The sequence below is a fragment of the Nipponia nippon genome, unplaced genomic scaffold (assembly GCF_047370975.1).
Source record: "Nipponia nippon isolate SJK-2023a ecotype South Korea unplaced genomic scaffold, ASM4737097v1 scaffold_10, whole genome shotgun sequence".
Taxonomy (NCBI): domain Eukaryota; kingdom Metazoa; phylum Chordata; class Aves; order Pelecaniformes; family Threskiornithidae; genus Nipponia; species Nipponia nippon.
In genome coordinates, this window is record NW_028262291.1 from 1,191,714 (window position 1) to 1,219,645 (window position 27,932).

Sequence of the window (27,932 nt, forward strand, 5' to 3'; positions counted from 1 at the left end):
GTTAGAGTTGTAAAAATTGAGGCTCAGTTTATCTTGACAAAGGTTAGATTTTGTCTGTCTAGCCAAAGATTACTGAGGGAAAAAAGAGAAACGTTGCTTTCTGTCTTTTTTTTTTTTTTTCATTGTCCTTTACTGAAGGAAAAAAAAAAAAGGAATCCTTGGGTTAGATCCTTCTGTCAGAGGCAGCAGTGCCTTCAGCCCGAACAGCGAATCCTGCTGCTGCGCTCGCATTCTGAAGGACAACATTATAGCAAAACTGGGATGTTTTCAGCACTCCTGACTCTCTTGTGCTGAAATTGTGCTACACTACATCACTAACAGGCTCAACAAGCTCCTGAGAGTATTAGTTCTCAGAAGTTACAGCATGCCCTAAGCTCTATCTGCAAAAATCACCTTGCTATTCCATACAAGGTTCATCTCTCCCTTGTAGCACTCTCAACAGCGTTGTAATCAGCCTCCTTTAGTCTGGTTTTTGCTAATGCATCTTAATCCTGACCAGTGAGGACCACACTGTTCCAACACTGCATCCTTCCTCTGTTGTGCCAAGCTATTATAATTAAAAATGATGAACAAAGGGTCACAACAGCTCAACAGCCTTGTAAGCAAATAAGACGACCACGGCTTCCATCCAAACAAACAATGGCACTATACAAGTAGGACACTTGAAGTATATTATGTAGCGCTCCACCTTGTTTATTGTGGAACCGAAAAGCTTACGGAAGCTTTAGTGCTGGGAACCAGAATGTTTCATTTCTTCACTGAAATTCACAGCATAGGATCACTCCTACTCTTTCATGAGCCTGAGGAAAATCCTTCCCTGGAGTGATGGCAATCTCCTGTTTGCTAACTGAACTCCAGGGATCTTCTAAAGATGCTGAATTAATTAGACCGAGCCTAATATTTAGCTGGTGCAAAACAGCAGCTCCAGTAATTTCAACAGAATGCCACCACAGTGCACAAAATGAGCACCCGGTTTACTCAGCGTCTGAGAATGAAAGGCAGAATAGAAGATTTTGTCAAACAAGGTGAAGAAAGGATAATGTGACTCATACCATTGCACACCTGCCGCACCTGCAGCAGGAAATTCTGCTCTTCAGTCCTACTGTAGCACTACACCTCCCTCACCACATACACGCATCTTCCTCCGTGGCCCCAGCTGCTGCCAAGTTAACCACATGCTGAGGACACTAACTCCTCAAACTCTTTCCATCACTTTTGCACCAAACTTGATAGGGAAAAAAATACCAAGAGTACATGGTCAGAAACCCAGTCTCTGAAATCTGTCGGTGGGGTGGGAAGAGTCTTCTCTCCATTCTAATTCATCCATTAGAAATGCCAGACAAATCAGTTCACCTCAGTAATGTGCTCAACTAAGAGCACTGGTTCACAAATGAGGCTGAGCAGGGACAGATGTAACTGCACACCCCAAGTCACAGAGCACTCAGCAGGATGCCTCCGCACCCTGGCTCATGATCGCACAGGCAGATGGGACAGAAAGAGGCCCTCCTCCAGCACTCACTGATGGCTCGATGTTTCTACAAACTGGGAAAGAGAGTAACTCAAAATAAAGTTGGAAGAAATCTCAAGAGGCCAGCTAGTCCAAAGTAGATGGACAAAAGTCATTCCAGACTTGTGTCCAAGAACAAATGCTATGGCCTCTCTAGAAAATCCATTCCAGTGCTCGCCTCACCTCGTAGTTAAAAACTTCCTAAAGTTAGACTCAAGTCACTCTTGTTGCACTTCTAGCCATTAAGTCAGTCCTATCCCCAGGGGACAGAGAAGATGGGAGTCAGCTGTACTTTGCAGCTGTGTTTAAAGACTGCGTCAGATTAATGAAGAAACATCCAAATTTGAGCCAAATCTATACAGAGTGCTCTTACAAAGATCATGCCTTACTGACCAAAATTTAGAAATTATTATTTTAAAAAGAAAAGTGACCCTTTACAAGCTACACACAGTACATGTCAAAAAAAGGAAAAACGATGATAGCTGAATCCAGGACTCTAGGTATAAGGGATGGGCCTAATAGGGCCAATCAGTGCTTGAAAAAAAAAAAAAAAAATCTTACTATTGATTGGTATCATTGAACAGGAATTTGTTCAAATGAAGTTTACCAGAAATAATCAACTATGTGATGCAGTCTAAGAGAGTATTTGCACTTGGACTTACTGGAGGGAAAAAAAAACCAAAAAAACCAAAAACCAACCCAAAACAGTATTAGTTTAAGATTCTTCTCTAGTTTTTAAAGACTGTTTGGTATTCTATCCTTGTTCTCTTAAAGGTTTGCACCTCCTTTCAGTTTTTACCATCTACAGGTTTAATAAGTCATAGATGAAAGTACTGACTAGTACTAGACTCAGGACAAACTCCAGTAAATCTCTTCATGCACATTTCTATTTTGACAGTGATGCCTCACGCTATTCTTTTGAGTATACTTTTCCTAATACTTCAGAAAACTTGCTCAGTTTGCTCTGGGAATGCCATAGGTACAGTGTCAAGAGCCTAACTGAAGTCGAGATATAGGAGAGAGCTATCATTTCTCCCTGACCCACAGCCTGATACCCTGTGATTGACAGAAATTGGGTGGCTCGACATGATTTGTTCTTGATAAATCCATGCCTGCTGCTAGCTATTACCCTGCTATCTCCTCAGAAGTGGCTGCAAATAGATTACTTGCTTATTTGTTCCAGTCTCTTTCTGGGAATTGAAATTATTCTGACTGATCTGCAATTCCTTGAATTTCATTAGACCCAGCTGACTTGAAAATATGTAACTTATCTAAGAAGTCTCATTTATGTTCATGTTCTTTTCTTATTCTAGCCTGCATTCTTCTCCCTTCATGCTCGTGTTAATTGTGTTAGCCCACTAATCGCAGTTAACCTTCTCAATAAAGACTGAAGAAAAATCATTAAACATTTAAGAATTCTCATTGTCATCAGTTATTAACTTTCTTCCACAATGAGCAGTGAACAAATTATTTCCTTCATCCTCCTTCTCCTCCTCAGTGTACTTATGATGTCTCCTTACTGTTCTTTATGTTCTTTGAGAAAAACATCTCTTTTTGTGCCTTGGCCTTCCAGTTCTGTTCCTACATAAATTTCTCTTCTATTTGCCCTTTATAACTTGACCTAGTTTCCACCCTTCTGAGCAATCCTCCTGCAGTTTAAGCTCATTAGAGAGCTCCTGATCTAACCAAGTTGGTCTCTTATTACACATTTTATCTCTTCTCTGGATTGTGGTCCTATCTCCTACTACATTTTGAACCTCAAAGCACATTCAGGACACTGTAAAACAGAAGGCAATACCTCCTCCCTTTTTCTTTCACCTCTTCTTCCTGAGCAAGTTTTTCCTTTCTAAATCAGCATTCTGCTCAAAGATCCTGATGTGCCATTTAAATTGCAGGTTTGATTTTGCATTAATATTTGCTTTACACTAAAATGTAGTCCCATTTAGCCCCCGAGTATTAAGCATCTGTACACAAAAAGCTAAATATATTCATCAGGTAGACAACTATTTTCTTTTATGCCCCTCCTAAAATCCAAGTAGTAACATCTCTATTTTACAACAGTTTTTAGGCCCCTGTAGGTTTTTTTTTAACGGGGAACAAAAACTTCCCACAAGCTAGCCAGACTTCAAACACAACAATTCTGTCACCATCTTTTATTTCCTTTTCCAAGAGGCCGTCATGAATCTGCCTCTTCTCGTGCAGCAGGTCCCTGCAGTCACTTACCAACACGCAGTCTGCAGGGGCCATTATCAACAGCCATCCAGGCAAGACAGCCATCTAAATTTACCCATCTACAGAGATCAGTAACTTATTTCTCCTTACTGAAGGACTTGCTTTAAGGACATTCTCCTGTTTGCTGTGTCCCAATTTCTGTTAAACTGCTGCTTTATAAACCCTTTTAGCCTAAACCCTCGTTTAGTCCTGCTCCCTGTTGTCGCTCATTCACTTAGCCACCCATGAACAGTAAGCTAGTGCTACCCTGCTCTCTCCCACTCAGGCTTCCCTGTCAACTTAATTACCAGCCAAATTTGCTCACTCACGAGAACGACAAACTTGCTAAAACAGGTCTCTCCACGAATTCTCCTCTTCGCTTCCCTGTACAACAGCTGAACACACCCTAAGCCCTGTCAGCTACCACAGGAGCTTTCACAGGTCCTTGTTCTAGTGACAGGCAGCCAGCTGGTTATTTGAACAGTGACACTACTGCAGTTAAGGATACTACTGTCCTTATTCCTGATGAAGTTACTATCGCCTCAAGAAAAGACAGCGTTATCAAAGCCCAGGCCCTGCTATCCACTGAATTCCTTACAGATCCCACCCTTAGCCCCATTTAAATATATATAGGGCAATGGAAACATTGCCTCAACTTGGGCCCCCCCAAGGAACAGGAAAGCCCAGGGGACAGGAAAGAGTAGTCTTCCTCTCTCACCTTCATAGGCTGGAGTTGCATCCTCGTGATCCTTGAAGGGTCTACCACTGGCTTGGGGCGCCTCAGCGTGTCTAGAATATTCTGCCATTGAGGCGGCAGGCCCACAAATTTGCCCTCCTTTGGGTCAAATGAAGTGTGGACACGGTGCTCGAAGTTCTGCGGAGCCGAGATCTCCGGGCGTTTCTTCTTCTTCTTGCGGAACATGATGCCTGAATCAGAGAAGGCAATGCCGTCAGTGCTCTTGCGTGCCTAGGTCCAATATGCCCAATCAGTAATATCACGTATCAATTATATTAGTTAATTACATTGTATTAAGAACATTCTCCAGTGACAAGCACTTTAACAACAGAGCTGACGTGATCATCTGCTTTTACAGATGAGGAAATGGAGGCAACAAGAGAGCAATGACTTGCTCGAGACCACCTAGCAGGTCAGCAGCTGAGCTAGGATTTCTAGTGATCTTTTGAGTGCTCTGCCCACTGTGAAACAGTGCTCCTGTTTCAGAAAAGGAACAGGCACCTGTTACGTCTATAGCTGAACTCCTACCACTTGGCTTCCTTTATTTCTACAAATTCATGTTGCCTGATACAAACATTTTAAATATATAGGAGAGATGCATATTTATATTTTATAGGCTTGTACCTAAGTTAGATGGCTTTGGAGTCCAGCTGGTTAGGCAGTCTCAGGCTGTCTTCTCACTGGTTACTCCAAGTAAGTAAGATACATTTGATTCCCATTTAAAGACGACAGAGTTGTTGCCAAAGGAAGAGCTGCCCAAGACTGATTTTGGATCTCAGTTTTTCTAGCTTTGACAGAGGGCTTGGGAGAGAGAGAGGAGGTGGTAGGTGGAAATCAAACTCTGTCAGCAGGTAGCTGAAGAAGCTAAAATTAAAAACTAAGATTCCTTTCCCTGGGGGGCTGAGAGAGACAGTTTGTGTGAACAGCCATTACAACTGCAGCAAGCCAAAACCAGCTGACGCTTAAATATACCCAAACACAAGAGACATTCAAAATCTGAATTTAGACTTTATAGCCAAAAAAAAGAGATGTAGATAGATAGAAAGCTGCAAGTTTTAGACCTTTTTGAAATTGGGAAGATCTGAAGAAAAAGGAAGAACCGGAGCTCTGCATGCAGTCACAGAGGTGGGAAAGCTTGAGTAACTGCGATGGATGGACACAACCTCTTCACAAAAGACAGACGGGGAAGATGGGGTGAGGGGGAAGTTACCCTTTCCATGAAGAAACAGCTCAGAGGTAGGGAGATTTTCTATGTAGAGCCAGGCTTTTCACAGTGGAGAGTAGCAGGAGTCTGAGACACAACAGGCATAAATAGAAATAAGATAGGTCCTGACTGGATAGAAGGAAAAACTTTTTCATGACCAGGGGAGTCCAGCATTGGAGCATGCTGCCCAGACAGGCTGCGCAGTCTCCATCCTCCAAGGTTTGCAAGAGCAAGTTTGCTCTTGAAGACAAAGCCCTGCGCAGCCTGGTCTGACCCTCAGAGCAGACCCTGCTTTGAGCAGGGGGTTGGACTACAGATCTCTTGCGGTCCCTTCTCCCCTGAATTGTTCTCTGATTCTATTGACTGGTTTGATGGCTTTAAAGTTACAAGTATTCCAAGTTACATTTTCCTATTTGCTGTTGGAGAAACATGTTTAATGCACAGATTACTGTTGTGTGGATACAATGGAACTGGCACGCTCCAGAGCTCCTGTCTCCTCCTCAAGATGCTTTCTGTCAGTGCACAGGATGAACTGCACAATGAGAGCCATAAGAGAGATGAGACAAAGCAGAGACCCAGGGCCAAAACTTTTTAGGTAGTTCAGTGCTAAAGCTCTCTAGCTTGGGAAAAAGCTGTACAGGTTTCTTTAAGGCAACTAATATCCACCAGTAGAACAAAAAACGTTTATATGCTCTTCCCTTTCCACTGACAACTTTGATACTAGCATTTGCCTCTCACCAATACTGCTTATAAAGTGATGAACACTACCTCTTCCTTGACATCAGGTAGAGGATTTTTGCCACTTGATCTTCAACTTTATAGTGATCGCTCTTCCCCTGTACAGGACCTCAGCTTCCAACTATTTGTGCCGAACAAATATTTACAAGGGTCAGAGACACAGAACAGAGAGAGAGATAACATGTTGTGGTGTAGACATGAAGACACTTCTAGAGGACACTGGTCTCGAAAATCAGCACACCTCAATGCTTTTTTCCCCCACGGTGAAATATATGTCAAACATTTTCCAGATTGTTCCACTTAAAACTTGTTTAGGGAGCAAAGTGCAGCCACCAGGTGAACAACAACTTTGCTTCCCAGTGCTAGACTCAGATCCTGAACATGCATACACACTGGCTTAAAATTTGGTTACCATGATCCTGTATCACTGGGATGGGAAGCGTTCATTTGTCGCAGAAGGATCTTTACACTAAACCCCCAGTCATGCAGGCCATCCTTGGTGAAACAGACTTCACACACTGACAATGCCCATTGCAATACTGTGTCCAGAAGCCTCCTAAAGATACTTTACAGTTGAAAAAGAAAGCAAAAGGCTAGGCAACTAAAAAAACACATACAAAAGAGGTTGGAAGCAACTGCTCTGCCTAGGAGAGGTTTCACAGCCAGAATAATCTTTGCTTAGAATACGTTCCAATGAAAACCCAAATACATCTTAATGGAGAGCTTATGGGAAGAGCCTCTGTGCTCCAGGTCTGTATTGCAACTACTCAAACACAGTGATTCATCTCTAAGGCCCCTTAGGTGCGGGATATTAGCTAATAATCAAGACTAAAGTCGTAGGGCAATTCTTTAAGGAAAAAAGTGCAGACAATCCTGGAAAGGAAAGATATTCTAATAGCTGATGGTGTTAGTACTATTCAAACCAACAGCTGGTGCTACTGAGGAGCTTTCACAGCCTCCAAGGAAAGCAGGAAGTATATCTGTGGTATTATATCAAGTGCTTCAGTTCTGAGCCGTTGACTACCTGTCAGTTGTGACAGCTACTTGATCCACCAGAGCAGGGGCATTTCCAGAGAAAGCAATGTTCCTGTTTTAACCAGTATCTTTCCTTCTCCTGTTCCTACTCTCACAGCTTCATTCCTCATCTCATCTTCATAATGAGAAGATATTCAGAGCATAGCACACAGTGTCTTTCAAGTTAGCTCTTTAACTGCTTCAGGTGGCAAGGGGTCCTGTAAAATATGGTGTTACAAATGCCACAACCATTAGCACTTGTAGTATCAATTCTTTTCTGAACATTTCAACCATTTCCCCATAAGGAGAATGATTCTAGCTAAACTACTTCAAAATGCAAATTTTTAAAGCCTGGGTGACATTTTGGCCCCAAACAGAACAGTGGCTCTATGCCAGCATATCAGTTTGCATAAGCATAAACGCCACGTTTGTATATGTACATTAAATCACTATACCTGTCAATCAACACCTGGACTATGCTTGGATCCTATATACAAAAGCATGCTTCCTAAACCCAGAAAGAAGCATCTGCTAAATTCATGGTCAATTTTAGGGTGACAAGCTGACATTGCCCACGTCTCCCTCATTGGCTTATAATAGACATCTTAAAAACAACAAAATGTAATCAACTCCAAATACAACATACCCCTGGGTATCCGATGACATTTGCTTTATACGGTCAGCATCAATCTTTGATTATAAAGACATTGCCCTATCAGACAGGTGGTTTAAAGGTACACTGCATTAAGATAAAATGAAATTCATACACTAAAAATAGTTATCTGAAATGCAGTGGATTGTAATTATCTGTGTAGGTTTTGCATTTCCTCGAGAAGGTCTGTATTTAACCAGTCTCCTTTCACTTTGTGGTTTTCATGCAAGAGCTATTTACTTGCATTTCCAATACCCAGCTAAAGAATGTTTAAATAAAATACATAAAACAGGCCTTTTCTAATTCAGAAAGAAATCCATAAGAACATTTTATGCATATAAGATTTTGTAAATCAAGCCAAACCTGTATTTAAATGTAGACAGCATCCCTTTAATATAATAATACAAATACTGTGACACTGATTTTATAATAATCTACTAGACTTTAGTCTTTCATTCACTGCTGACAACTGTACTGTAAGAAATGTCACAAACATAAATAATAAAAGTCACTACCACAAGACAAAAGCAGTCGGAGATTGAAATTCTCTCAGCGATGCATTCCTGCTGCCTGGGAAACCACGTTAGATTTTTCAACTCCAGATATAGCTGTTCCTAGATGATACAGTTCCAAAAGCTGTCACATCTGCCAGTGAGCATGAGAAAAAAAATCCCACAGCCAGCAGATCCAGAGCAGGGGGAGGGATCGGCTGGGAAGGAGGGGCAAGGAGAGAGAAGGGTCAGGCTCAGATGAGAGGAAGGGGTGGGAAGATTAAGGATGGAAGAGGGAAAGGGGAGTGAGAGTTAGGAAGGGAAAGAGGCATGGAGACAGGCAACCCCAGGAGCAGGGCGCAGAAAAGAATCAACCCCACTGAAAAAAAGAAGTAGATAAATGTTATCAGGAATGGCTCATTACAACCCACGAGTTCAAACACTCAGACAAAGAAGCTGGCATGCACTGTCATTTAATCTGACTCGCCTCCACCCTACGCACATACAGTTACATACTCCATTAGTATATATGCACTGCATTTAACTATGTTCATACGCTCATTCACTCACACATACGCCTGATGACAGCAAGACAGCAGAGAGCTACTTCAGCCTCACTTGTCTAGTTTCCAGTTAAAAATGAGCTGTCCCTCCCCCTCCTTGCTGCAGCAACTGAACTCACTCATCAGTGCTTATTGCACCGCTATCGCAGATCTGGATGCAGCTTGCTACATTCCTCCCGCCCCGGAGAAGAGATAACGCTTGGTCCCCGGGCTGAAGAAAGCAATTCCCATGATTTCTAAGCGCTCCCTCAGCTGATATGCCAAACTACTCTGGCCAGCTAGAAGAGGAGGCGGGGAGGAATTCTTCCTACAGGACCTGAGGAACTGCAATATGCAGATTGAGTTTGGAGTGGGAAGATGAAGATCCCGGAGAACCCACCGCCTAAAAGGAAAAACATATTTCCATACTCTGCTATACAGGTCACTGCCATGTAATACATTTCAAATGCAGTGCAAGTTAAATGGGCCATTATCAATGCATGTTGTATGCATGTATGCATGTGTTCATGCATATGTATGTGTGAACATGCACACGCGGTATCCCTCTCTATTCCATACCTTCTAAAACCCTAACGTTTACCCTTCTGAGGTTTCCGACATGATTGTTATTTATAACAAGCCATAAACCTTCATAGCATTTTGCAAAGAAAAATGACAGGTTACTTTCCTGAGGAGCTTCCAAATCTAAATGTGACTTCACGCAGCAAGAAATGACAAGAAGGGTGAGCAAAAGGGGGAAAGGAAAGGAAAATGGTCTGAAATCTGAAATGGGATCAAAGAGCGTAGAGCCTTGTCGCGTTGACGCCTTCCACATTTGTCTGCAATCCTAGTTTTAGAAACACTGGTTTAGGTACTTTTTTTTCTCCTAAAGGAAGAGTGGATATTTGCTTGCTGTGCTATCACTTCCCCTGTTTCAAGTCCTTTCCTTCCACTCCTCTCTCCCCCTCGCCAGCCCCCAATAGCAAAGCTATGTGTCGGAGTGAACTAGCAGCGCAGCAGACTGATGTAATGCTCTAAATCCTGCCCAAACACACACGAGTGCGCAGATTAATATTACATTAGAAATAAGCTTAGGGGGAGACATATTTGTTATATTGGTGGGTTTATTTTTGACAAATGAGAAAAAGAACACAACTGCTTGACATTTTTTGCCCTGGCTCCACTGAACAGGGTCTAAAGGCTATGGTGCTGCCTCTTTCTCCCCTGTTCCATTTCCTTGTTCACAAATTAGGACGAAAACCTGAAAGACAGTGAACGTCTATTTGCTGAGCTTGTTTTGGACGCTGCTCAGTGACATACTTTTAGGTGTGTTTTAGCTGTACTAGACCAAATTCACTCTGGGACATATAAAAGCACTTGCAAAGAAAAGACCTCTTGAACTTTCTGAAACCAGTACAGGCATGTCCCAAATGCTAAAGTGCTTTTTCCCTTGACAAATAATAAAGTTCTCCATTCTTTACAGTCCCCTAGAAATCCCAGCTGAAGTCACTGTCCCACTGCGCCAGTCTCTGAAGTCAGGCCCCACCCTCCAGAGGTTTCGTCTAAACAGACGAAAGGTGAGGAAAAGGAATTATTATCCTCATTTGCAGACGAGACAGAAAAAAAAAAAAAAAAGACTACCTCGGTTTCTTCCCAGCTATGTCTAGATTAGCAAACCTAAAAGAGCTTCCAGGTATGTCTCCTGGCTGCTTTTTAACTTCATATCAAGGCCAGATCCAGACCCAACACACCCTAGCTTCCATGGAGAGAAAACACGGGTGCGCAGCACCGGTGGGAACCAAGACACGCTCTGACCACGTTTGATCTTGACACCAGCACGTAGGTCGAGACACCATGACAGAAACCAGCTGCACAGACAGAAATCACACCCAAACCTCAATTGCAATCCAATGCCTTCATTATAAGATTAGCCTTTTCCCATCTGTATTTGGTTCGTAAGAGGGTTACAGCTAGCAAATACCACTGCAGCACCAAGAGAACACGGCAACTCATCGCATCCTCTTCTCCCAAAGCCGGCGAGATGCACGCTCCAGGTCGTAAGGCTAAGACATAAGCCACTATAACAACTATGACCCTTTTCCCCCACCTTTTAAACACTTTCTGTGGCTGTGTCCTGTTCTGGATACGCAAAACCATACTGCACTGCATCTCGTTGACACCTGCCTTACACATGCACAGTCCACTGTTCCATGTCCGAAGAGTAATTGCATTGTTTCCAATGGGTTTACTGTCATTATCTTGCCACGAAGGATGCATCAGGGTTAAAAACAAGTGGCTGTATTTTGCTGTTAATCCCCGAATACCAAAGAGCTTCAAGACAGGGTAGGATATGGAGCTTCACTCTCCACTGTCTTGTGTGACAGATCCATTCAAAATGAGCACAAAAATACTACCGAGATTAGAATAAGAACACTTAAGGTTCTGTCTCCAAAAATTCACATGAATAGCAACATCTGACATATCAGATGGGAGGTTATGCTGGGACAAGTGCAAGGGGCCACATCTGGCGTGCCGGCTCACATGACACACGACGGAGCCAAGGCACTCGGCTGCATCTGGGGAACACGCTACTTCAAACACAGCACTTCAAAACACTGGGTGCCACGTCCTGCGGCTCTGTCTGAGCACTGTAACCTCACTGTGCTCCTCCATGCCACATCAGAGATCGCAAATCCAGCTGCCTCTGGGTTACGAGAGGGAAGCTGTAGCTCTGCACTACAAACGCACATGATACAGACTTTACCGTAGGGAAGCACCAGGCAGGAGCCAAGCAAGAGTCACACACTCGGTGAGCGTGGCCGATTGCTTGCAAGCAGACCTGTCCCAGCAGAGGCACTCACAATCACGCACGTCCTGGATCACACTCCTCACTCCAGCAGCACGGCACAGGGCTGGCAGAGACACCACAGTGATTCCCCAGCCCACCCAGGTATAGATATGCAAGAGTTAAACTTCCTTGCCAACAACACTAAACAATCTTAGTCCCTATTTATGATCATCATGTTCTCCCAAAGTGAGATACATATATATTTAATTGCTGTCAACAGCCTGCAAGGCAGCTCACTTGTGTTATCTCCATGGGATAACTGATGGGAAAACTGCAGCCTAGGCAGTGTGCCCCAAAACATGGAGGAGGCAGGCTAGCTTAAACCCCACAACCTGGCAGCCTCTCAGTGCCTTCGTACTCGCTACTGCCAACACCGATACAGAAATTTAAATCATAACAGACAAGTCTTCTCCTAGGGAATATCAGTTATTCTGCTCTGTTTGGAAAAGAAAAACACATGCCATGAGTATGAATGTTCACACAGCACTCCATATATTAAAACCTCAGGTGCAGTCGTAACAGAAGTAAAGATAAATAACTGTTATTGTCTACAGCTACACTCTGTTCATCAATTAATTACAAAATAATCTAATTACTAACACTACAGGTTAAAATAGCTCAGCCTAGGGTGAGTGTAATTTCCTGAGATTTTTTTCTGAGGGAAATAGATTTGAACTTTTAGTCTATTGTCACCCTACATTCACATGGCTCTCTCATGCCAGACAAATGGAACATCAGTCTCAAAACAACAATATCATTACTAGTGACCAAATCTCAGTGCATTAGTCCTCAAGCCACAGGTAATCCTCCTGCAACTTTAGAAACCATACCGACAGATTCCTTAAAAACAAGACCTGTATCAGCCAAGACCTGATTCTGTACTCCATTGCATTGAGTCTATACAATTATAACTTGGAAGCCAATGAGGCTGGTGCAGGAGCAGGGTTAGCACCACAGACCAGAAAACTGGTCCCCTAGTCCAGAGCCTCCCTTGGTGAGGTCTGAAGGTTTGCTGTGCTCTCTCGCTGTCGGTGCTGTGCAGCACAACGCACTGGTGAGCCTTCGGCTGCTTTGCTAACTTCAGAGCTGATGTCCTGCACATGTACAGAGTTGATGTGCAGCTCTGAACGTGATGGAACCGCAGCATGGCACCTCTATTGGTACCCTCAAGAAAACACGATGCGCAATGCAGAACTCGGGACCTGGCTGAGTTTTTACTGCAGTTGGAGTAGGCTAGTCCAAGCTGTTCAGGCAATTTGCACAAAATACTTAGCTCTTCTCTGCTTGTGAATTTCCCTAAGCACATTAGAGAAGTAGGTTAAAAAGTTTTCTTTTTTTTTCTGTTTGGAGGCAGGACAGCCAAACTTTTATAGTGCTTCTCCTTGTGAATGAAACCATTTTGTGAGCAAGCAAGAGTTATGTTTCTCACTTTCGCAAGCCTCAGCAGCAGGACCCAGGATATTCTTTCCAGGTACATACATTCTCACACCCATCTAGACAGAAACAACCCCTGCATAGGGAAAAGACTGTCCATCTGGAAGCGTTACTAATCCAGCAAAGTATTTGCTGATAGCTCTTTCCACTGTTTGATCAGCTTTGCTACTAGATACATAAACCATTGCTCACACTTAGCACACAGAATGTACATACCAAGTCAGTGTAGAATATTAAAATCAATATACAGCTTCATCACACCGTCAAGAATGAGACTTTTCAGTGGGACAGGGCTTGAGAGAGCGCCACGCAGCAGCGTTTCTTTCCCCAGCAGCTGTGTAGGGGCTGACTCAGGTTCTAACCAAGCACAAAACTCAGAAAAGCAGAGGAAGACTCAGCAAATCTCTCTCACTCTAATAGGTCCCCCAGCCTCACCTGAGAACTCGCACTCACCGGCTATAAACTTTTCTTCTGTTTTTTCAGTACTCTGTCCCCAAATACCTTAAGGCATTAATGTCCTGGCAAAGAAGAAAGCAAACACATCAGCAAACATTAACGGACAGGACTGTTTTCTGTAGCTGTAAATACCTGGCTGTATATGTTGGTTACCACCTAGCAAAAATAATTAAGTACAGATGCCCAATAGAATTGTAGATTGCAGCTTAAATAGGAGGAGATTAGCCAGCTTTCAGATAGCCAAAAAACACTCACGCACTTATACGCACACGAGTACTACAACGTGGTTTCAGTAGGCGTGCTGAAAGGATCTTGGCTAGCGCAGCAGCCAGGTCAGGCATACAGACACAAGGGGCTTTAACTGGTGAGTCAATCAGACCTCTTCCTAAGATGTGGTGAGGGTCCTTGCAGATACAAGAGACTTAAGAAGGGATATTGCTATGTCTCGCATAAAGGCAACAAGCATGCATATTCCTGACATGCTGTCTGCTTTCTCAAGCATCACCCAGAGTAATTTTTAACCCCTTCTTCACCCCAATGTTTTAAGAGCATCACCCTGCAAGATTCAACAACGCGCTTTCCTCTCCACATTCCCCATCATCTGGAGTGTCAATAGGCTAAATCGCTAGACCCCAGGCACCGCAGACCCATACGCTGGCCCACCTAAAAGACACTAGAAAGCAAAAAACACAAGATCTTACTGGCAGTCCTGCTGCAACAATGCTGGTAGAGGACAATTCCAAGTGAGAGGAGAAAGAAGGGTCTGGAGGGAAACTCTCCCACTGTCATGCAGCAAAGCCGATTGGAGGACGGTGTTGCTGGGCTATAGGAGTAAAGATGAAGTAAACTCCTTCCCAAAGGAATCCAGCTCCCGGTTTTTCTTCCCTTCCAGAACCATCCCTTGAGAGGAAAAAAATTGTATGACCCCCCCAAACCATTCCCCTCTCACTTTGCCCCAGGCTGGCACTGCCAACACACGTGTGATCATTACGCTAATTCTTGGCAGTGGCAAGGCTTAGCTCCGAAGGGAAGGGGTTAAGCCGTATCAGCACAGCCACTGGGGACTGAAGACATTAGTTTAAACTGACAAACCTAGTCCTCTGCAAACAGAGGAAACAAATCGCACGAAACAGCAGCCATTAGGACAGTCCTGTTATTGCTTTAAAGCAAGCAAGCAAGTCAATGTTGAGCCCCAAATCTGCGGGAGGGAGCTTACCCCTGACTCCTCATTGCTCCGTAACCAGAGGTGAGGTGGGAATGCTCTGCCACTGGAATCCGCTGACACACCGATAAACTTGAGAGAGAAAGACGGCAGGAGAAAGCGGGAGAAGGAAAAGGGGTGGAGGCAAGTCTGACATGTTTGTACAGTGCCTGGTTCACCTAAGCTGCTGAGTTTGATTTCAGGGTGTGGTAGTAGATGGGACACAGAAGCACTCAGAGCGGAGAAACCTCAGATTCGTGTTCCAAGGAAAATGACACACGCTGACAGCAGAGCCTCTTGGGACCATCTTGCCTTCTCCTCACCATCTCCGCCTTTTGGTCCCTAGAGGGGATGAGAGAGAGAGCGCAGAGTCACACCTGGGCACCGAGGTTTGCTGGGTCTCAGGCAGTAACCTTGGGGACATTATCTCCCATTCCCCTCCACCCTTCTTAGCCCCCCACTTCACTGCTGACCTATTAAAGCTCCAGCTTGCTTGTTAGCTCTTCTCTCCCGGCTCCACAGCCTCAGGGCCTAGAGCTGCTGCAGTTTCTAACGAATCCCGACATCTCTGCCTGCGCCGTCTGGCTGCAGATTTCAGGACCTGCCACTGATTCCTTGTCATTCCCGGCAGGAAAGCTTTGATTGCTTGCTATATGGCTGGCTACAGAAGAATTCACCGATTTATTTGCATTGCAGATGAGCAGCACATGACCTGGCGCTTTTACTTTTCCCCTGTCGCTCAGCGTGAGTCAGTGCTGCGAGGTCTGAAGTCTAGTATCACCCTATAATCCTGTTGCGCTGCCTGTGCCATGCCTCAGGGTTTCCTGACTCCTGGAAATAGACATTTCCACAAGCAACTCATGTTCAGCAGGACACCAGCTCCGCCACTGCTTGGTGGTGGCGGATGGGCATGGCTGGAACGGGGCATCATTAGAGGACACTTTGGGGATTACAGCCCAGGACAGGTCAGAGTTCACGTCAGCAAACCATTCAGCTGCTCTTTCTCCACTGCAAATAAAGAGGATTCTTGGCCTCTCCAAATCACTAACAATGCTGGCTTAACCCTAAGATATTTTTAGGTCCAAAGAGCAGAGATAAAAGCCTTAAAAATCCACCCCCATGATTTTAATTTTTTTTTAATGTTGGTTTTGTTGAACCGCCCTTAAAAGAAATGAATGAATGACATGCTACAAATAATCATTAGGCTGTCAACATTTCTGCTGGAAGTGACTTGCCGAGCAGAGGTGGGCCGGCCCAGTGACCTTTTAGCCCTGTTCCCCCATTCCCATTTTCCTTCCTATCTATTCATCCCGCCTAACTAGGCTGCATCTTTGTACAACCACCAGAGTCAGAGATGTAGCTGGAATGCACAAGATCTACAGTAATATTATGGAGAAGGAACAGAACTGGGGTTCATATAGAGAACGTAAAGGAAACCCTGGCATTGTAGCTGATGGTCCGAGGTTCATAATCCTCATTTCCAGACCTGCTAGCTAAGTTGTGGAAGGCTGCTTCCTGAAAGCACAGTCACCGCTTCGACATTACACTGCAGGTCCTTGCCTGCCAGAGCCTGCCAAAGAGACTGAGGTTTCCTGCCTGTTACCTCACAGCAGCGTCCCTAGGGTATAGGAAATAAAGTTAGCCAGGTTCCTTTCTGTCTGGGGATTAGCTCGTCTCCTCCTACAGGGCAGGCCCCTCACACAGATGTAATCAAAAAAAGGAAAGTTCATGTTAATAGTAGTAAACAAAAAACTGCAATCAAGAGAGGGGGACAGCATTCTTGCTCCGAAAGACTGGAACCTGGGAGGCAGAAGCAGCGTGGTGGAGGATCAGACATGAGGAAACAGAGCTTAATCCTGCTAGGTGTGGAGGAAACGCGACAGTGACTGCAAACCGTCATTGTCATCTGTTGCATCTGTGCTTTGCTGCCGTGCCAGTCAGCGAGGAGTCGTCTGCACAACCACAGCTTTGGGAGCGTCACAAAGAAACGTCATTTATATTCTACGAGGAGTCACCCAGGCTTGGAACTGGCTTCAGATTTGCATAAGTATTATATTTCATGGGCTTACATGCTAAGACAGTCTTCTAGAACAAGGCTCAAGGTCTTTATAAATGGAAGAGCCTGATTTTACTTGTCAAGACACAAGCTTAGATGAAACCAAGGCAGCTCTGAGTTGGTGTGAACCTCTGCTGCCTACAATCTTGATGAAAAATTAGGACACTTTCCAGTCTTTCTATTCACAAGTTTGGTCCCAGCAGTCCTACACACTTTGAAGAAAAATTTCCCAGTAAAAGTGATGCATCTCTAATTTTGCCCTTTAGGAATTGTCCTTTCATTAAACATTTCACGGCCCCTTCCCTGCCCACTGCTCCCTTCTCACCTAGAGAACTGCACAAGATAATATAAATAATTATACTCACACATTTATATAAACACACGCATACACACCCCACTCCTCCTACGGTTGCTGTACTCTCTGTTGCTCATTCAGGTCCTGTCTTAGCTATGGCAGCCATAACTGGCAAGCAAGAAGTGCTGCAGGGTACATTGACTAAATGCTTGCATCGCAGACCGTCTGATTTATCTACACAGCAAAGGCCATTCCGTACTCCGTGTCCCCTCCCCAGACACAAAGCGTAGCAAATTTCAGATCAAAACTGCTGATCTCGCCTCTTTTCTCACCCTGCCCATCCACGTCACTGCATCAGGAAAGCACCAGCACCTCACGTCCTGAGCTGTTGCTGCAACAGATCCCATTTCAGCCCATTTCATCTCTACTGGAGCAGAATTTTGTGAGAGGAAAAAAACCTATTCCACATTTTACTATGCCAACAGGCAAGACTGGGCACTTCTAATCTTCAAAAAAAAAAAAAAAGTTAGAGAGACCAAGGCCAACTCTACCATATATGACATCTTTCTTCTCCCTCAGGCAGGCGAAACGTACTTGGCCACCTGCTTGGAGCTTGTGAGAACTGGGCAAGCTGTTAAGAAAAATTTACCCTGCTTCAGCAAAGCTTCCAGGAGAAGTCTAATACCAAGGCACAGTAAATTCGATGCATTCAGGAAATCCTAGTAAGAACTAAGGCTATTCCACCCACGGAGCCAGGCTGTGGTTCAGAGCTAGACCTTCTAGCAGGGCTCCTCTCAGCTCCGGCATCTGCTACAAGGCACAAATGCACTTCCATCAAGGAAGTGTGGTCCTTCTTCTCTGTCATGGCTCTCGAAATCCAGAGTAAGCTGGCCAGGGAAGTGAAAAAATACGCCAACGATTGGGACAAAAGGGGTCACTAGGAGAAAGGGTGTTCGCAAATTCACAAAGCATCAGCATCAACTGATGGGAGGAAGCACAAGATAGGAATCAAGTCTGCAAGTCTCATAATCAACACATGACATTAGCCAGGACCGGAGATAAGGAGGGAGCAATCCAGAGGCAGTTTCGCTTTAAGTAAGCGCTTACAGTTTAGCTGCTTTTCCCCAAGGCTATTGCATTCAGAGGTGGGCAGAAAGTTTCAAGAGAGCACTATTTGGATAGCTAGCTCTAATGTTAGGGTTATCCTCCTGCTTACTATGCACTGCTGACATTATAAAGGTAGCATCCTGGAGATCCCAGCAGGACAAAGCCTTATCTGCACTCCCACTGCATGAGCTCATTCAGTGTGCTTCTAAGTGTCTCCATGGTTTACAGTCTAATCCAGTCTCCATTTTTTTTCCCAATTCAAAACAGAAAACAAATGCGCCAGAGCTGAAGAACTGGGAGTTGGTTTAGCAAGTTCATCACCTCTGCGTGCTGTTACAGATCAGGACACAGCCCCATGTTCAAATCTGGCAGGGCAGCGTGGTGCTTGGAGTCCCTCTTCACCATACGCACACCGCCAAATACAATGCGCGCTGGGTCGCATGAAAGAAGAAAATTTGCACTGCTTCAGGCGCTCATCAGCACTAGGGCAGAATCACAGCCAGGCTCTCCTAGGCCAGGCAGCTCCAATGGTGGAGCAAAGCATAGCCAGCAAGGAAGGAGCACGAGCACCTGCAAATTCCGCCAGACTGAGAGCACCAGGCTGGAGCAGCAGAAGCTGAGAACATAGGCAAGAAAGCAAATTAAGCTTAAAGAGGGTAAGAAAACAGCAGACTCTCTTTAAAAATTTTAACTCCCACTCTGATGAGAACTTGGAACTAAAGCTCAAGAGAATCACCTGAAGACAGCACACGCTATTTTGCTACTGGTTAAATTCCTGTGGCTTGGTAGACATTCCCTGCAGATAATATCAATACAGCTTAGATCACAGCCATCTCACACTTCTTCCAGATCTTTTACTTGCAAAAATTCACAGACATATTAGGTTATAAAAGAAGTAACGTCATGCTCCACCAGACAAGTCTGTGCCACCCTCTACTAAAGGTGCCTCTGCTGCTTCCCACAGAAGTCAGGACGATCAGTCCTGCAATGGCAACGTTGCAGCAGAAAGTCAGTGTAGCCTACCTTTTCCACAGATTTGCCAGGTCACCTTGGGAAAGTCATTTTGCACACTGGTAAAATGACTGTGACAATGCTTAACTCCCACATAACAGAGGCGGCTTAATCTGTTGTTTTTTCAAGTATGCTGCGCGATCCTTAAGGATGCTATAGAAATGCAAACTGAAATCCCTGGCTGACATAAGAGGAATACAGACTACAGCTTCTGTTCAGAATAACTAGGTCAGTCAGCTATTGCAAAAGTATTAACCAGAATTCAGAGAATTCCTAGTGGCTAAAATAACGGTAGCAGAAGTCTAACACCATTTGCTGTTATTAGTCCCTCTCTACCTCTGGGTATGTTCAAACCCAGCTCTCAAGAGCCTAGAATAATTTGAGGGTTGGAGTTCACGCTTGCCAAAATCCAGCCCCGTGGCTCTGCGCAGCACAGGAGGCTCCCATCCCGCTTGCTGCCTTGCGGAGGCAGGGAACAATGGCCCTCGCAGACAGCACAGCCTTAAGCAGCTGAATGCACGCAGCCCATCTCGGAGAGCCGCACTGTTAATCCTGTGCTGGGGAACGGGTGTCATGGTCACCCTCCCCACAGCAGCCACCCTCCAGCAAGCACAGGAGGGTGCTTTGTACTGCGGTGGTGTATGGGTCGCTTATTTTGGGGGAAGGCTGGTAGAGGCAGGGAGCAGCTGATTGAATGGAACCCGAGGAAGAGAAGAGGGAAAGGGTTGACCATTGCGATGGGGATGAGCATCTAAAATTTATCTCAGTCCCCTTCAGTTGCTGAAGCTGGACTGAGCATTTGCTTTCCTCTCGCTGTAGCACTGCTGCATGCCACTCATTCATACCTTTATACTGCAGCTCATTTCCCCTCGTTGTGCGGGTACAACTGTGCAGCTGCCTGCAGAGCGTACCATGCAGATACTCCATACAGCTACTTGCATCAAAAAGCTTTTGGTTCTACTGGAAATAGGAGGTAGGTGAAGGGTTACATCTGTTTGGGGTTTTTTATTATTATTATTAATATTTAATTTATTTATTTTTAAACTCCGATTGTTTCAGCGGCCTGGCAGAGGGTTCAGCCACACAAACAGTCATGCCACCACAACTCAGAAGCCAGCGACTTGCGATGCAGGAACTGGGCCTTCTTGTTCTGCCACTGAAACAAGCATGTCATAATACTGTACCCTCACCTTCCTTTATCTCCATGAGCTGTGAATGCACTGGAGTCCACAGGGGTGGGTTGCAAAGGATTAAATGGTTATAAGCACCACTTTATTTATATAGTGTAGAAAAATGTTAGCTGTGACATCCTTGTCTTGTGTACTAACTGCTACAACAGAGGAAAGAGAAAAAGTTGTTAATTGCTACCTCCCCTAAGAGTGATTTTTAGTCTTTCCTGCTAGTAGTTAAAGAAGCCTTTTACTTTCTTTATCCTTAGCTCTCTCCTCCAGTCTTCATTCAGGCTGCAATTTATCGTAGCCTAAATCCTAGCATAAGACAGAATAAGATATGGGTTGCTCTGGGGCACACTGTTTCAGCAGAACACAGGCTGGTGGGCACACATTAAAGCTTCCAATCACCATTTTCTCCATTAAAAAAAATTCAAAACTACCCAAAACATTTGTGCGACTGTTAATGCTGTCAGATTCCACAATAAGAAACTAAAACGTGCACACAGTCAGGCAATGCGTGTTACAAAGGACTGAAACATGCTGGCTGTTTCTGGTATTGTAAGAACATTTTTATACCAAAGCCCTACCACATGATTAATGGAGTCCAAATTGAACAGTCATACATTCTGCCCGACCACAGGGACCTGCTGGCATTTGGCTGCAATCACAACACATGCCCTTCCCTCGCAACAGGCCTAGGTCCTGCTGGCTGCTGTCAGGAGCGAAACCAGAGTGGAACAACCGAACCAGAATCCTCTTCAAGGTAACACCAGAAACGAATCCACTGAGAGACAGATAGATAGATAGATAGATAGATAGATAGATAGATAGATAGATAGATAATTAAAGGAAGTATCCAAATTCTGAAGAATAATAATAATTAAAGCAGTTAAGAAAGGAGCAACATAAGACATAGCCATTCAAGCTGTAAATAAAATGGTATGTCTGCTATTCTGCAGATCTAGAGATTCTGAGGATGGCATCATAAAAATTAATGAAAAAATTCTGTTAACCTTCTATGTAATCATCATTCATCAAACTACTAATTCAAAAACACATTTCTTGTTAATGTGCTCTCTGGAGTGCCAAGTAAATTCTATAAATAAATGAATTCAGAGAAATGTGTTCAAATAAAAAAAAAAAAGTATTAACTTTGTTCATTTCCACATGTGACCTTTAAAAACAAATGCTTGTTAAGACACAAAACGAGCATTTTCTTGTTTTGTTCTTCTGAACTTTGATGAAAACTGAAAGCCTGGCTAACAGCAGTGCCCAAGTGCTTAAGCAAAGATTCCCTACAGAAATACTTGGGTAATTATCTGGAAAATTCTTTCGTTTCCTTCTTTCAACAAATGGCAATCTCGGTCCAAGAACAGCCACAACCCATTATGAAGGCGATCACAGACCACAAATTAGAAGTAGCCATGTAATTTAGGTGACCCTGAGTTCTAAGAGACTCTTTAAAAAACATGCCTTTAAATGACACAGAAATAAATGGCAATGTTCTTTAAATAAGTTATTGGCTCAGCTTTACGTCACTCAGGCTGCTATTTTGCAGAACATAGGGAGAACATATTTAGAACTCAGAAGAGAACACAGAAGCCCAAAGAGCTTTGCAAATTCCTGATTTGGGAGCAAGCAGCAGAATTCATATTTTCTTCGCTGTTAACATCAAACAGTGCATATTTTATAATAAAGCGTCAGAAATCAGGAAGTTTCCTCAGCAGCAGTCACAACCAGGAGCATCTTGCCTACTAACATCACCTGTGGTTGATGAGGTGGTACAAGATCCAAACTACTTGTGACAGTACTTTATACATTTAGGTTTCTCATGAAATAAATACAGCATGCATTTTTCATTTTATGGCCCAAATATACCATAACAGCATCTAGGTTTGCAATCTGATTTTCCACATCTTTCACTACACACTCAGGAGCTCTGATTTCTGCAAATTAATTATGTGTGTACCCAAACTGGACAGCTTGCTGTAGCATGAACAACTCAAAGATGACTTGCCCAGAGAGACTTCTTTCCAGAGTCAGCTGTAACATCTGTTCTTCGGATCCAATCCAAAGTCCCTTGAAACCAGAGTTTTTTCACTGACTTCCAAAAGTGCTAGAAAGATTCTAAGTTGGGTGTTACAGGAAAGAAGTTAATTTCTAACATTATTGTATGCATTTATGTACTTTCTTGGACAAGACGCAAAGCACTCATCGCAAAGTGTAACGCCCTGCTTTATTCTTCCAGAAGCCAATCATAAGGCTACTATGAATTTTAATGAGCACTGAATCAAGCCCCAGATGGTTTTTAAAGCCAAATTATCCTGATCTTCATTATTTTAAGCTCTGTGTAGTGCCTTCTGGTCACTACACATATTAACCCCTCTGTTCCTGGTCCAGATTAAGGGAAGACTTTCAGACCTGTTCTCCCCATCCAAACACAGCTCTTCAGCTCCGCTGTAAAAGACCCTCAGCTCCTGCTACGCCTTGGAAAGTCACAGCTTTGAAAGAAGACTCAAAGGTTGACACAGGTGAGGAAAAAAATGTACCCGCAACACAGCAGGGAGGACGGTGGCTTGATCTTTCAGTAACACAACCAGGGCTCTGCAGCCTATTTAGTACTGTCTTCTGGACACAGTAACATGAACACGATCAAATTTAGAAGAGATTAGTGAGATCTGTGAAAAATTTAATCTCAATGAAAAAGGTGACACAGTATAAGAAAAACAAAATACAGTCATTTATAAGGCATTGCAGGGAGGAAAGTCAGAAAACTAGAAGGCCATCAGCAAGATAACATTGACACTACAGACAGTCCAATTTAACCAGGTTCTCGGGGGGGAAAAACAATTGAGCTCAGAGCCATCAAGTTGACATTATCAGCTCATAGAGACACTTTGTCTCTGCTGAAACTGCTGAGTATGTTTGCTTTCTAGTTTGAAACAGTATGTTTCATTTTAAGAACTAAACCATCTTTTTTATGCAATGGCGTTTCAACTATCTCCACATCATATCGGCAGGATACCTGCTGACTGCGGTGCCTCAGCTGGGTCTCCACTAGAAATGACACTGCTCAGAGCGGTAGTTTGGCTACAGTCTGATTCTTCAGAGCAGACTATGAATTACCTCCCCTATCCACCACAAACCACTATTACCTTACTCACTCCTTTGACTAAACTTGGCGTTTTTTTGGCTGTGCTCGTTTCCTGCAAAGCACCGCTGTTGCAAATGGCAACCTGAGTGTCTCAGGGATTGACATTGCCTTCTCCCTTCCCCTTGGCAGCCTGCAGGAGAAAAAATACATCACTCAACTGTTTCCAAAGTGCTCTTTGGTTGAAGCATTGCCATTCCTTGCTAGATTTTAAGCAAGTCCAGAGGAACATGAATTCTTCATAGAACACTTTTTGTTTAGGAAATTTTGTGACCAATAACTGACTACAGCAATGCATGCCAGTCTTTGTAAACAAGACAGCTTTCAGACAGCCAGGATGCCAGCTGTTTCAGAGTGGTTGGGCTTTTTTTTTTTTGGGGGTAGTGGTGGTTGGTTGTGTTCTTTTTCCAGGTTGGGGCTGGGGGGAGGAAAGGAGGGAGAAAATAAAAGGAAAAAGCTTCTACTACCTGCTTTTCTGGTCCCTAAGTATCCAGGATCTTCTCTCACTTTCCTGCCTTGGGCAATGGCAGTTCTCACTCCAGTGTCCCAATACCTCTGTTCTTTGTTAAATCCTCTTTACACTCACTTGTGTGGTTTTTTCTTCTTCTATTCTGGGATTTTTTTTTTTTTTTTCCAATTTTTTCTAAACATTGTCTGGTAAACAGATGGACGTCATAGAAATGAAAAGGATGAAATGGAAAGAGTAACAACAACTGAAGTGCAGCATTATGCAAGCCAGCTATGGAAAAGAAATTATGTTATATCACTCTGTATTACTCAGTTGAGAATGGTTAATGAGTTGACGCTATTTAACCGCCTTACCAGAACGGGCATCACAGCTTGAGGAATGCAGACAGAGCTCTGAAATTATTTCACAATTAGAAAGGAGAGGTGGGAGGGAAATAAGGAAGCAAAAGATGGTTTAATGTCCTTTCTTGCCTCCAGATGCATGACACATGGCTCAGTTGTCCTAAGTCTGGGCCTGAAATACTGATTTTTAATTCACTGAAAACACACTGACTGAGTAGCAGGAGTGCAAGCGACACACTTAACTTGCCGTCATTTGCTAAAGCGGAGAAGGAGCTCAATCTCCTGCCTCTCTGCTGGGATTGCCAAGTAAAGCATCAGCGGCGGGTTCAGTAACTCGGGTAACTCTGCCTTCTGAAACGGCCCGAGAGCCCTGAGGAGCGTGTGCTTTTACAGGTTTCAGTCCCTTTTGACTTGAACCACATTTGAACTTCTTAGCAGTGAAAAATCATTCTATCCTGTTACTATTCCTCTGAGCAATTGCACACACGCCCCTTTTATTATTACATTAGTGTAATTTTGTCTCTGACATTCCCCCGAGAGGAATTACTCATGTCCTGCTATTATTTATTTTACAACTAAGAGCCTGGTTTTTAGCAGTAGTTTTAATTAAATACCAATCCTTCTCCTCAATTAGGATCACCTTTATCTAGCTTGCTGTGCTTTGTATTCTCCAGCAGTATCGTTTGCTTCCTCCTATTTATCCCTCCCTCCACAGTTCTCTCAGGAACTGCAAGAAGCCCCCTCTCCCACCAAAACCTATCAGCAAAAAGAAATACAAGATTTTACTAAAGTAAAGAACCATCCCATGGAAGTTAATATGGTGCTTAACACTGGTTATGCAGAATTCCAGTTTAAATTGATGTCAAGTGACACTACCAAAAGCAGCAGCATCTTCCATACTCCCCAAAGCCATATTGTCTGCTGCTCTGTCCCGTGCGCCAGCCGCAGCACGTTGCGGCTACTGTCCCTCTTTGGTTTCCCTGCTCCGCTGTAGCCTTGCTTGCATGTCCATTGCTCCCCTGCCCTCTGATGTTGTGCCTGTCCTCTCCAAATATATTACTGAAAGTCGCCAAGGCAGGTTTTCTTTGTGAGTTTGAAGTTCAGTACGTCCACACGCTGGGTAAACACCTCTTCAAAGCCTTTGCTGTCCCTGGATAATGAATCAGATCACAATGTATTCTAGACTTTAGTACACAGGATTCTTGGAAGCTGCCCTAGATTAATGTTTTAAGAGTTATTCATTCATGCTCCCCAAGTGTCAGAGGCAGAACTGATGACTCCTGACTGTGAAGCTGGCAGGAATTTCCTCATCCCAACTACTTCTACAAAGTGAAATCAAAGCGCAGCAACAGCATCCAACTGCATTAACTGCTCCAGCGCCTGGCAAAGCCAGCTGCGGAGACAGCATAAAGTTACGCAATGGCTGCTGGCACCAAACACCCTCCTGGCCACCCTTCCCTGCCTGAGTACTGGGCACGAGTACCCTTCCCCAGGCAATCTCACCTAACCGCTCTGCAGCCTTCACAGAGCACAACTTCCCCTCCAGGCACCGCTCCGCTCCTTACCTTGCACAGGGGGGGAAGAGGAGGCAACAAGTCAGAGATCATTTTGATTTCACTTCTCACAGACTTGACAAGGCTTTTTCCTCCTTCTCAGTTCTAGGTGCAGAAGTGTACTAGCTACTGATGGTTTTGCTTTTATGAGCACGTTTTATTCCTTTTCCAAGGGCAAAACGGAACTGCATACAAGTACCTGATCAATTAGCGTGCAAAGAGAAAGTGTAGGCTCACACCCACACTCTCCCCTGCACTTCCAGGCTCAGCAAGCGCATTCCTTAATGGCTCCAGCACCTTTATAAGATTTGCGCTCTGCTGTACTTTAATCAAGGACTATAATTTATACACCGCAACACAAGCATACAATTCTGTCTGGAGGGTTCCCAACTAGGAGGAGTTTCAGGTTTTGGTTTATACTGGGGAGGAGGGGATACTGATGAGAAAACATTTTTTAGACGTTACTCACCAGTTTTTTCCAGAGCCATCTCTACATTCAAGGTATTTTTTCCTACCTTAAATAAGGCTTTTCAAACAAGTTGCCTGCAGCTGGGACAAGGAGCTCTCTACTACTTTCTGGCCTTTCCACAAACAGTTTTCAACAATGATGAGCTGGTTGTTCAGGTGTAATTCGAACAGATGCTTTAAAATAAATCCTGTCTCCCCGCTCTTGTTTCAATAGCATTGCTTCAAACCAAGCCCATTTAAAACCTTCGAGCTCAAGTTCCTAACGCAGGAACCATCTTCATTTTGCCTCCTACAGAACAAATACTCTATCAATGTTTAAAAGCACTAAATGAAATTAATAAACCATAAGCTCATATCTATTTACTAAATTTTACTTTCATTCACCTACTGTTCCTACAACGCCCATCATTCTACTATTTAAGTACCTAATTTAGAAGCACAGTCAATGGCATTTATTCACCACTAGAATACAGGCAGGCAAAAAGCAGTATGAAAAGTCTTTCCCCCCCCCCCCCTTTTTTATGGCTTCAGACTTCAGAAAATTAGTTCTTATTGGCTGATTTAAACTTCCAACCTAAAAAGGGAGTGCCGGCTACATCAGAGATTTATTTCAGTTCTACAGCTTGGGAAAGTAAAAAAATTTTAGAAGTCATCTCAATGGTAGTGTTCGGAATGGTGGACCCTGTTGCCCCATCTACCTCCCACAATAGGAGTCTTACCTTGAAAAAAAGATCCCCGAGAAATACTTCTGGAGTGAATTCAGTCCCTTCTTCCTTCTGACTGCAGGTTGCTGCTTGTCTTAAACATGGGAAACATCCCTTGCTTCAGGCAAAAATTCTCAGCAATTTCATCTTAAAGCTTCTTCAGAAAGATCCTGGTTCAGCCTCATACACATGCAAACACATCAAGCTCGCAGCTGCTTACTCACCAGCACTGCCCCAATGCCAGCTGCGTGGAGGAGTATATCAGAGTGCCACACGCCCCCTCTTTCTGGCAGTCAGCAGAGGTGTTAGAAGAATTCACTGAAGGTAAAATATCCTCACAATTGGAGGACAGAGAAGACCACAATGATAAATTCCATTAAAACCTTGCAGTTAAAACTGATGAGATCTCATTGTAGACACATGCCACTACCAAGATTCTGTAATGCAGTGAATCAATGTTTTCTGGGACCTTTTTTATCGTGGGCTGATGCTGTGATCTCAGCAAAGAGGATGGGACTGTGTGTTGAGTGGCATTTTGCACAAAAGGCAAGAGCAAGATACTCATCAAGAT

The 27,932-nt window shown here is 43.9% G+C and overlaps 1 protein-coding gene across 18 annotated transcripts in view; it reads right to left on the reverse strand.

Moving 5' to 3' along the window:
* PAK6 (p21 (RAC1) activated kinase 6) overlaps positions 1-27,787 on the reverse strand; it is a 41,042-nt gene extending 13,255 nt beyond the window's left edge. For 2 of the 18 annotated variants that reach the window (XR_015700619.1, XM_087740053.1), the window contains exons 1-8: positions 27,377-27,787; positions 15,050-15,376; positions 14,535-14,733; positions 13,831-13,895; positions 13,594-13,750; positions 8,578-8,932; positions 7,421-7,628; positions 4,437-4,645 (exon numbers count right to left, since the gene is read on the reverse strand). Coding sequence is in view for 17 of the 18 variants with exons in the window: in XM_087740053.1 (XP_087596179.1) it covers positions 4,437-4,640 (204 nt within the window). In the remaining variant the exon portion in view is untranslated. Of the gene's footprint in view, positions 1-4,436; positions 4,646-5,078; positions 5,256-7,420; positions 7,629-8,577; positions 8,933-9,235; positions 9,396-13,593; positions 13,751-13,812; positions 13,896-14,534; positions 14,734-15,049; positions 15,377-23,830; positions 23,852-26,201; positions 26,308-27,376 lie in introns of those variants that run through there. The other 16 variants (XM_087740131.1, XM_087740157.1, XM_087740076.1 and 13 more) reach the window with 16 other exon arrangements.
* Between the last annotated feature and the right edge of the window lie 145 nt (positions 27,788-27,932).